Source organism: Chiloscyllium plagiosum, unplaced genomic scaffold (assembly GCF_037043375.1).
Source record: "Chiloscyllium plagiosum isolate Xiang-an unplaced genomic scaffold, Cpla_swu_hap1 HiC_scaffold_2, whole genome shotgun sequence".
Classification (NCBI taxonomy): domain Eukaryota; kingdom Metazoa; phylum Chordata; class Chondrichthyes; order Orectolobiformes; family Hemiscylliidae; genus Chiloscyllium; species Chiloscyllium plagiosum.
In genome coordinates, this window is record NW_028270140.1 from 92581768 (window position 1) to 92594005 (window position 12238).

The following is a 12238-nucleotide window of genomic DNA, read 5'->3' on the forward strand; positions in this document are numbered from 1 at the left end:
AGTTTGTAGCTATCATAGCAACAGTGAAAACTGTGCTCAAGTGAAAACTGAAATTTAGGGACTGAATGTTTACATCAGTGACAACTTTCTCAAAGTGAAAATTTAGTTCCTGTTCCAGCTGAAACAAAAATAAGGTTCTGATGATTCTTTAGAAACAAGAACAGTATATCCTTTATAGGAAGATAGTCTGCTGATTCTCCCAAATCAATAAGGGATACTTTCGCTTTGAATTTCCTTGTGATTTCTTCTGCTGTAAGTTTAATTGAGATTTGACACAAAATACAAATAGAAGCTAAGTTAAAATAGCAGTACAGGGTAGGAATTAAACTGAGCAATTTTAAAATTATTTCCAATGAGTTGATTAAGTGTGGGAGACAGAATGTGCAAATTAGTCTGATTGTAATGACTATCATTTCCTCTTCACTATATCTGTGTCCAGCTTAGAGCGGTCAATTACCTTGAGTTAACTTTAATTTGCTTCTCCATAATTTGTTGCAACAATTGGGAAAGTAGGAATAGGAACTGACAAGTTAAGATTTTGGAGTTAATCACTTAGAAAAAGACATCCATTAGGGATGAAGGATTGGACTACCCCAGCAAATTTGCCTTGATATGACATTTAAGTAACAGGTGTAATTGAAAAAGGAAAAAAAAACCTACAGAATGCGTGTATTGGGCACATACTTGATGCAAGATTTCTAATAAACTGGCATTTGCCTGTCACACTGCTCATTCTTTTTTGTAAACAGAGATGTTCTGCAACGGCCATTGATTTATAGTGTTAAGTTAAATTCCACATTTTGTAAATAGAAATCTAGAATTTTGGAGAGCAAGCTCTGAAACACTGAACATTATTCCATTCAACTTACAAATGTATATTTACCAATTATTATCTTAGAACTCAAGGATACAAATAAATTTGGCATCTAAGAACACTTTGAAGTTAGGTAACTGGTAATTTTGTAGAAGCTTGTAAAATTCATCTTTAGGGTGTAGGTTTGCTCGCTGATATCCAGATATTTCATTACCTGGCTAGGTAACATCATCAATGGCAACCTCCAAGTGAAGCGAAGCTGTTGTCTCCTGTTTTCTATTTATATCTTCCTCCTGGATGGGGTTCCTGGGGTTTGTGGTGATGTCACTTCCTGAGGGGTTGATAGATGGCATCTAGATCTAAATGTTTGTTTATGGCATTGTGGTTGGAGTGCCAGGCCTCTAGGAATTCTCTGGCATGTCTTTGCTTAGCCTGTCCCAGGATAGATGTGTTGTCCCAGTTGAAATGATGTTTTTTTTCATCCATGTGTAGGGCTACAAGGGAGAGAGGGTCGAGTCTTTTTGTGGCTAGCTGGTGTTAGTGTATCCTGGTGGCTAACTTTCTTCCTGTTTGTCCTACGTAGTGTTTGTGGCAGTCCTTGCATGGAATTTTGTAGATGACATTGGTTTTGTCCATGGGTTGTACTGGGTCTTTTAAGTTTGTTCATTTTTGTTTGAGAGTGTTGGTGGGTTTGTGTGCTACTAGGATTCCGAAGGGTCTTAGTAGTCTGGCTGTCATTCCTGAAACTTCTTTGATGTATGGTAAGGTGGTTAGGGTTTCTGGCTGTGTTTGGTCTGCTGGTTTTGGTTTGTTCTTGAGGAATCTGCGCACTGCATTTTTTGAGTATCCGTTCTTCTTGAATACGTTTTATAGGTGGTTCTCCTCTGTTTTCCGAAGTTCGTCTGTGCTGCAGTGTGTGGTGGCTTGTTGTAAAACAGGAATATGTCAAGGCCACTAATCAGCGTCCCACTTCATTACACATCTTTATCTGCTACAACTAGGGTATTAACTCTGCTTACATAAAAGGTAAATGAAAGTACAAACTAAGTTTAAAATCACACACCAGATTATAGTCCAACAGGTTTAATTAAACCTGTTGGACTATAACCTGGTGTTGTGTGATTTTTAACTTTGTACACCCCAGTCCAACACCGGCATCTCCAAATCATTTATATAAACAAGCAACTTTATATATACTCTTCCTGTTCCCACGTCTTCTTGACTCCCTTCCGCGTAACCAATCTAATTCAAATGTTGACAGCTATTACTTCACTGAAATTTTTGGGTCATAATATTTTGGGTTGAAAACCTATTAAAAGATCTTTATATTGTTATAGACCATACATATTACTGAAGATGTATGAAAATCCTGGTGCACCAACCTATGTGGGAATTGCCCGGACTTTAAATTTCCAGTTGACCTTTCCTCTGCTCTTGGAGATCCTGCGTCAATGTCACCAACTCTGAGCTAGATTCAGAAACTTGGGACAGTTCCAGTACACACCTGGATAGTTATCCAGAGAATGTTAAACAAATCAAACCAGAATGTACTCTATCTATTCCTTTAAGAAATTTCCAAATTTCTGTGAAACCACCTTTCATTATTCTAAATTCCAGAGAATACAGGGCAATCTCCTGAATCTCCCTCATAGGACAGTCCCACCAATCTAAGAATCAATCCAGTGTACCTCCATTGTACTTCCTTAGGCGAGGGGGCAGAATTGCACATAATAATAATCCAGGTGCAATTTCACAATTGTGCTATACAAGTGTGGCAGCACTTCTTCACTCCTATACTCAACGATGACTAACATATTCTTTGACTTCCAAAATGCTTGCTACATCTGTGTACTAGTTTTCAGTGATTTATGAACAAAGACATTCAGATCCTTTTAGACGTTACCACTTTCCAATCTCTCACTATTCAAGAAATACTCTGCGTCTTCATTCCTCCTACCAAAGTGGATAAACTTACACTTAGAGTCATAGAAGTTTACATTATGAAAACAGTTTACATTCAACTTGCCCACGCCACCTTTCCTAACAGCACTGTTATGTCCTTGAATCCCAAGGACTGCAACAGTTCAAGAGGTAGCTCTCCATGACCACTTTCTCCAGAGGATTATGGATAAACACATAAGCACTGTGATATCTGTGCCTCATGAACAAATCCTTGAATAATTTCAGCACATTCTTCTATGTTTTTTCCTTGAGTCGTTTATCTAGCTTCTCGTTAAATGGATCTAAAAGTAGATTCCTAAAGAACTTACCTTTGAATTTCATCATGGATGGCATCGTTGTGAAAGAGAATCATAATATAACCTGAATATACTCCAGAAAGTAGCAAACTAAACATTTTTGGCAAAAGTAGTGCACTCCTGGTGTGAGTAATTCTGAGTTTAGATTTTAGTTTAAAATTTAATTAATTAGGTATTCTTAGAAGCTTTTTGTAAAAACATATTTTGCTAAAGTTCACAAGGAACTGAGGTAATTATTTACTTGTTTGAAAAAAGCCATTTTGTACTAACAAGGTGCAAATTTGAAGGTCCTTTAATAATTATGGTTCATTACATAATTAGGAACCAGCAAGAAATATAAGATTGACCAATTAATTTACTCAATCACTTTTTAGTTGACAAAATGTTTAAAATAATTAAGTAGCTGTTTTAAGGCTGGTTATCTTTTTTAAAGCTTATAGGTTAAAAGTACAAATTTGCTTCTGTATAATTGTACTACTTTCGAAGAACATCAAGTCAGATAAAATTTGCATAGCTTAGCTTCATTCTTGCCTTAATATCTCAGTAGTGAAATTGGACAATGAACGGTGGTGAAAATTCAAATAGCAAAAGACACAACAGTGAAAATTGTTTATCTGAAAGGACAACATATTCACATACAAAAGCAAAGTACTGCAGATGCTGGAGGTCCAAAATAAAAACAAAGTTACAAAATGCTGAAGAAACTCAGCAGGTCTTGTTGCATGTATGGATAGTTAACATTTTGAGTCCAATATGACTTCTTTAGAATCAACTATCTCTTTCAAAGATCCAAATTAGACATAATGAGATGAACTTCTTGCTCCTGTGTCCTGGAAATCTCGGGCTCTGATTCTGACCCACTATATTCTCACTGCATGTTTTTCATATGTCTTGTCAACAATAGTTATCCCATTATTCAATGTAATGAAAATGTTCAAGTCAGTCACATTAAAACTATCACATTCACCATGCATCGATATTTCAGGCTGTTTATTCAATTGCATATTACTTTTAGCGTTGTCAACTTATTTGTAGTTCTATCAGCTTCTCTGAAACTGCTCATCAGATTTTCCAAATTTCGAAGTTAAGCATATATAGCCAACTGATTATAATATCAGTGTATAACATGTTTACTATGTGATGAAGAAAAAGAATGAGTTTGCTATTCCCTTATTATCACTGCTGCATGTGGGGGTATTGTTAAAATTCACAAAACTGTAACAATAATACTCATGACAAGCACCTATGCAGTAATCTATAATATTACAACCAGAAATCTCTTAACTGACATAGGTAATACACATACTCAATTCAATTAAATTATAACAAAAACTCCACCAGCATCCTAATTATAGGCAAAACGAGTGAATGCTGCGAACATTTAGATTACGACTGCCATGAGATTCCACCATATCAAAATACCATGACTGTCTTGAAAGTGAGCTATGAATGTTAAGTAACATTTAAGATTAACCATTACTGTTGCTTGTTTTTAAAGCTATTTGCATATATTTCAAATGGTGCAAGTACCTGGAAATCATTCAGATCAGTGTAGAATTGATTGTTGCTTTTGACATCTGTGGTCAGCCTCATGACAATTTCTTGATTTATTTCCCTCCTAATATCGACAATATTAGAGATTTCCAATGACAGCCCATCAACTCCTGTATCAGAGAAAAAAAGTGAATACACATATTTACAAAAACTATAGCAGTGATTTGACATTGTTGTTCTCCAGAGTTGCTCCACATCAAACACCAAATCATTTAGTAAATGACATCTTACATATAACATTGCTCTGTATTGCTTCAGATGTGAAAAATGTTACTTTTAACAATTAATAAGAAAACACACTGTTTGTTTTCACTTGTTGTGCACAATTTTTCCAAGTACTATAAACTTGCATACAAAGTAGGTTTCAGTTTCAAGATTGCCCAAGAACAAACTAACCAAATATGAAAGCTCTTTTAAGTTATAGTATCATACAAATACAAATTGAAGCCATTTTGGTCATCAGTTTTTTTGAACTGTTCTCTTAGCTCCACTCTCATATTCTTTCTTCACATTCCTGACCTTTATTTCCTCAATTACCTGTAATTTATACATACCATTTATAACATTATATATCATCTATAGTGTTTCTTCAACAGCATGTTCCAAACTTAGGACCTCAAACACATAGAAGAACAAGGGCCACAGGTAAATGTGGCTGCTGTGGTGGAAGTGAGTTTGGATTCCCGATGGCATCTGCATCCAATGCAAATTAAGGAGGCAGCGGAGGTGAATTTGGGCTCAGCATGAGTACCAGCAGTGGCTGCATTGCCGAGTGGACCCAAAGCTGGCTCATGGCAGCAGTGGAGTTGAGTTTGGGCCAGTGAGATACCCAGCAACAATGGTGGGATTTGCACTGACAAGACCCAGCGAGGACGCATAGTAGTGAGGGTGTCTGAAGAGTAGCGACTTTCATTCCAGCAGCAGTGGTGCAGCAAAGGAGACACATGCCTGGCCACTCGGCCCATGGTCCATGACAGAGCATTTACCAAGGAGGACTGTAAAGTTGGACACTTTTCCTTCATTGCTACATTTTTCTACCATTATATTCTATGTTTTGGTTTATTTTTCTATGTTTTAAGATGGTGAAGGAGAGTGGTGATACTATAATGCACTTTTCACTGTATCTTTGTAGCAAGATACATGTGACTGTAAATAAATAAAAAACAAGAACACCACCATTGCCAAGCTTGCTGCCATAAGTTACAAATCATCCAGACTTGGAATATATCATTATTTTTTCATTGTTGCTAGGTGAAAACATTGTAACTAAAAGCACTTTAAGTGTACCTACATCAAGAAGGTTGCTCACAATCATCTTCTCAATGGCAATTAGTGATGGACAATACGTGCTGGCCTTGACTATGATGTCCACATCCCATAAATGAATAATTCTTTGGTGATTAAAGCTATTTGGATGTATTATTTTGATTGCAGTTACAACAGTGGAGCTATCTTATTGACAGATGTATACACAGCCATGGATGTGATGAGATATAAAACAATATACAGCAGAATGTTTGGATATCTAATTTTTGTTTACTGTTAAATCTTATCCCTCTGCCTTTTTTTCCTGGATAACTGAAGTGACCTGTACCTACTAGGAACAAAGGAACAGGGGTCGACCATTCAGTTCCTCAAGCTTGTTAGATTAATTCCCTATAATGTGGAAACAGGCCCTTCAGCCCAACAAGTCCACACTGACCCTCAGGAGAGTAACCCAACCCTCTATGACTAATGCACCTAACAACCATGGACAATTTAGCATGACCAATTCACCTGACCTGCACATCTTTGGAATGTGGGAGGAAACCGGAGTACACAGAGGAAGCCCATGCAGACACGGGGAGAATGTGCACACAGACAGTCGCCCAAGGCTGGAATCGAACCTGGGACCCTGGCGCTGTGAGGCAGCACTGCTAACCACTGAACCACCATGCCGCCCTGATCTGCCATTCAATGAGATCGTGACTGCTTTGTGATCTAAATCTAGATACTTGTCTTTGGCCCATTTCAATTAATCAAACTTTAATTTAAAATTAACAACTGATCCAGCATCCACTGCATTTTTGGGGGAGAGAGTTCCAAACACCAATACCCTTGTGTTTGCAAAGTACTATCGATACTGGAGACCCGTAATAAAAACAGTGTTGGAGAAATTCAACAGGCTCAACAGAATCTGTGAAGTGAGGAATAGAGTTAATCTTTCGAGTCCAATAATGTTTCTTCGGAAAACAGAATTCAGGCAATCAAGAGAAAGAAAACAATGAAGGCCAAAAGGAAGACAATATTAAAAGAAATTTCAAAGCAATCTCAAACATATTTCCAATATAAAGACAAAAATAGAAACGATTGGACATCAAAGTTATTTATAAAATTTGTTCTTGTGATGTAAGTGATAGGTGACATTTTCTATCATCTCTAGTTCCACAATCTTGTGGTAAGTTTTGCTTAAGATGATCACTGCTTGGCACTACATTTCATTAATGTAACCCAGTTTAAATGTATCTCCATGATATCGGATGCCTTTTAGTCAATTTTCTAATGCTCTTCAAACTTATAATTTCATACAACAAATGTTATAACAGCCTCAACTTATACTCTGCACTGGAATGGCTCCTGGATTGAATCTCTGACCATATCGGACACTGAAACTAGATATTTGGATGAACAAGTCTAATTATATCTTACCAACTATTTACTACCACTACATCTCAATTGTACCTATGTACAATGAGATCGCAAGCAGTCAAATTCAGATGACATGAAACTCCGGTTATGATATTTTCAACTATTCATATTGGCAGAACAGAAATAAAATGACGTCTTCAATAAGCCAAAAATGCTTTACATTAGCTATACCTCTGAAAATCTCACATGAGCAAGTTGCCCAATCACAGCAGAGCTAAGTGGCATAAAGGTGCCAAGCCACTGCTGGGTAAGCCATCAATTGTGAGCATCCTTATGAAAGGATGTACAAAGTCACTATATGAGAAAGTTAAGTGTGGTCAAACAGAGAGAGGGCGAAGTGGATTCAAAATCATGACATGAAGCTAAAGGTGGACATTGCAAAGGAATGGGGGATTCACCATCAAGTCTGTCAACCATTCTGAAACACAAGGTGAACATAGAGTAATAGAGATGTGCAGCATGGAAACTGACCCTTCGATTCAACTTGACCATGCTGACCAGATATCCCAATCTAATCTCGTCCCACCTGCCAGCACCTGCCCCATATCCCTCCAAACCCTTCTTTTTCACATGACAATCCAGATGCCTTTTAAATGTTGCAATTATACAAGTCTCCACCACTTCCTCTGGCAGTTCAACCCATACACATTCCACTCTCTGCATGAAAAGGTTGCCCTTAGATCCCTTTTATATCTTAACCCTCTCACCCTAAACCTATGCCCTCTAGTTCTGGACTCCCCCACCCCAGGGAAAAGACTTTGTCTAATTATGCAATGCATGCCCATCATGATTTTATAAACCTCTGGAAGGTCAGCCCTCATCCTCTGACGCTCCAGGGAAAACAGTCGTAGCCTATTTAATCTCTCCCTATAGCTCTAACCTTCCAACCCTGGCAACATCTTTTAAGTCTTTTCTGAACCCTTTCAAGTTTCACAACATCTTTCCAACAGGAAGGAGACCAGAATTGCACGCAATATTCCAACTGTGGCCTAACCAATGTCCGGTACAACTCAACATGACCTCCCAACTCCTGTACTCAATACGCTGACCAATAAAGGAAAGCGTACTAAACGCTTTCTTCACTATCCTAAGGACCTGCGACTCCAAGGTCTCTGTGTTCAGCAACACTCCCTAGGACCTTACCATTAAGTGTATAAGTACTGCTAAGATTTGCTTTCCCAAACTGCAGCACCTCACATTTACCTAAATTAAACTCCATCTGCCACTTCTCAGCCCATTGACCCATCTGATCACGATCCCGATCCCGTTGTAATCTGAGATACCCTTCTTCACTGTCCACGTGGTGTCATCTGTAAACTTACCAACTATATCTCTTATGCTCACATCCAAATCATTTCTATAAATATGATGAAAAGTAGTGGACCCAGCACCGATCCTTGTGGCACTCCACTGGTCACAGACCTTCAGCCTGAAAAATAACCCTCCATCACCACCTTCTGTCTTCTACCTTTGAGCCAGTTCTGTATCCAAATGGCTGGTTCTCTCTGTATTTCACGAGATCTAACTTTGCTAACCAGTCTCCCATGGGGAACCTTGTCGAATGCTTTACTGAAGTCCATATAGATCACACCTACTGCTCTGCCCTCATTAATCCTCTCTGTTACTTCCTCAAAAAACTCCATCAAATTTGTGAGACATGATTTCCATGTTGACTATCCTTAATCAGTCCTTGCCTTTCCAAATACATATATATCCTGTCCCTCAGGATTCCTTCCAACTACTTGCCCACCACTGACATCAGGCTCACTGGTCTATAGTTCCCTGGCTTGACCTTACCACCTTTCTTAAACCAAGTTAGCCAACCTCCAGTCTTCTGACACCTCACCTGTGACTATCGATGATACACGTATCTCAGCAAGAGGCCTACCAATCACTTCCCTAGCTTCTCATATAGTTTTGGGGTACACCTAATCAGGTCCTGGGGATTTATCCACTTTTATGCGTTTCAAGACATCCAGCACTTCCTCCTCTGTAATTTGGACATTTTTCAAGATGTCACCATCTATTTCCCTACATCTTCCATGTACTTTTCCACAGTAAACACTGATGTAAAATACTCTTTTGGTATCTCCCCCATCTCTAGTGGCTCCACACAAAGGCCGCCATGCTGATCTTTGAGGGGCCTTTTTCTCTCCCTAGTTGCCCTTTTTCCTTAACGTATTTGTAAAGACCCTTTGGATTCTCCTTTACTCTATTTGCCAAAGCTATCTCATGTCTCATTTTTGCCCTCCTGATTTCCCTCTTAAGTATACTCCTACTGTCTTTACACTCTTCTAAGGATTCATTCGATCTATCCTGTCTATACCTGACATATGCTTCCTTCTTTTCCTTAATAAAACCCTCAATTTCTTTAGTCATCCAGCATTCCCTACACCAACCAGCCTTTCCTTTTACCTAACAGGAATATGCTTTCTCTGGACTTTTGTTATCTCATTTCTGAAGGTTTCCCATTTTCCAGCCGTCCCTTTACCTGCGAACATCTGCCCCCAATCAGCTTTTGAAAGTTCTTGCCTGATACCATTAAAATTGGCTTTTCTCCAATTTAGAACTTCAACTTTTAGATCTGGTCTATCCTTTTTCATAACTATTTTAGAACTAATACAATCATGGTCACTGGCCCGAAAACGTCCCCCCACTGACACCTCAGTCACCTGTCCTGCCTTATTTCCCAAGAGTAGGTCAAGTTTTGCACCTTCTCTAGTAGGTACATCCACATACTGAATCAGAAAATTTTCTTGTACACACTTAACAAATTCCTCTCTATCTAAACCCTTAATACTATGCCATTCCCAGTCTATGTTTGAAAAGTTAAAATTCCCTACGATAACCACCCTATTATTCTTACAGATAACTGAGATCTCCTTACAAATTTATTTTTCAATTTCCCTCTGACTATTAGGGGTCTATAATACAATCCCAATGAGGTGATCATTCCTTTCTTATTTCTCAGTTCCACTCAAATAACTTCCCTAGATGAATTTCTGGGAATATCCTCTCTCAGTATAGCTGTAATGCTATCCCTTATCAAAAACACCACTCACCCTCCTCTCTGACCTTTCTACCCTTCCTGTAGCATTTTCTTCAAACAATTTAACAAGCCAGTCTCTGAGGTGCAATTAGTTAGTACGTTTGACTGTTTACCGAGTGATTAGTGGTTTGAGACCACCCAGGGACGGAACTTCGAAAAATGAGACATCAGAATGGTGCAATGCCTCACTCGTGCCAGGATCAAGGAAATATTGGAGTTGGTACAGAATGTTCTCAAAGGTGAGATGGTCCAGCAGGAGTTTGTTATACAAATTGGAACTAACGACATAGGAAGAGAAAAGGTCAAGATTCTGAGGAGAGGATATAGGAAATTAGGCAGGAATTTAAAAAGGAGGTCCTTTGAGGGTAGTAATATCTGAACTAGCATGAGCTAGCGAGAGTAGGAATAGGAGGATAGAGCAGATGAATGAGTGGCTGAAGAGTTGTTGCAGGGGAGAAGAATTCACATTTTTGGATCATTGGAATCTCTTCTGAGGTAGAAGTGACCAGCATAAGAACAGATTGCACCTGATTTGGAAGGGGACTAATATAGGGGTTGGGGGGGGGGGGGGGGGGGGGGGGGGGGGGGGGGAATTTGTTACAGCTGTTCAGGAGGATTTAAACTGTGGAGGTGTGTGAGGGGGTTGGTGGATGGGGGATGGGGGATGGGGAACGGGGAACACCTGTGGAAATGGTGAGAAAAGAGATCTGTCTGAGACTGGTCCAGTTGGGAAAAGGAGTGTCTCAAACAGTCAGAGCAAACAGGAACAAAGCAGAGAATGAGCTAGGACTGATAAACTGCATCTACTTCAATGCAAGAAGCCCAACAGGTAAGGCAGATGAACTCAGGGCATGGTTGGGAAAATGGGACTGGGATACCATAGTGAGTACAGAGACTGCGCTCAGGAATGGGCAGGACTGGCAGCTGAATGTTCTAGGGTATAGATGCTATGGGAAGGATAGAAGGGGGGATGGAGTGGCGTTTTTGATTAGGGACTAACATTAAGAGTGTACTTAGGGAGGATATCCCTGGGAATACATCCAAGGAAGTTATCTGGTAGAGCTGAGAAATAAGAAAGGATGATCACCTCATTAGGATTATACTATAGACCCATCCAATAGCCAGAGAGAAATTGAGAAACAAATTTGTAAGGAAATCGCAGTGATCTGTAAGAATAATGGGGTAGGTATGCTACGGGATTTTAATTTTCCAAACATAGACTGGGACTGCCATTGTGTTAAAGGCTTGGATGGAGAGAAATTTGTCATATGTGCAAAACTTTCTGAATCAGTATGTGGATGTACCTACTAGAGGTGCAAAATGTGATCTACCCTTGGGAAACAAGAGGTGTCAGTGGGGGAGCACTTTGGGACCAGGGACCATAACTCTATTAGATTTAAAATAGTGATGGAAAAGGATAGACCAGATCTAAAAGTTAAAGTTCTAAATTGGAGGAAGGCTAATTTTGATTGTATGAGGCAAAAACTTTCAAAAGTTGAATGGGGGCGGATGTTGAGAGTGTGCTGCTGGAAAAGCACAGCAGGTCAGGCAGCATTCGAGGAGCAGGAAAATTGACGTTTCGGGCCGGAGCCCTTCCTGATGAAGGGCTCCAGCTCAAAACATCGATTTTCATGTTCTTCGGATGCTGCCTGATCCACTTGCTTTTCCAACAACACACTCTCGACTCTGATCTCCAACATCTGCAGAGCTCACTTTCTCCTTTGGGCGGATGTTTGCAGGTAAAGGGACTTTTGTCAGGTGGGAAGCCTTCAAAATCGAGATAATAAGAGTCCAGAGACAGTATGTTCTTGTTAGGGTGAAGGGCAAGGCTGGTAGGTGTTGGGAATGATGGATGACTAGAGAAATTAAGGTTTT

At 39.4% G+C, this 12238-nt stretch overlaps 1 protein-coding gene across 1 annotated transcript in view; it reads right to left on the bottom strand.

Moving 5' to 3' along the window:
* Nucleotides 1–12238, bottom strand: part of man2a1 (mannosidase, alpha, class 2A, member 1) — a 246509-nt gene that overhangs the window by 53297 nt on the left and 180974 nt on the right. Inside the window, exon 17 of the mRNA XM_043710422.2 lies at nucleotides 4603–4736. Coding sequence (XP_043566357.2) covers nucleotides 4603–4736 — 134 coding nt within the window. The remainder of the gene's footprint in view (nucleotides 1–4602; nucleotides 4737–12238) is intronic.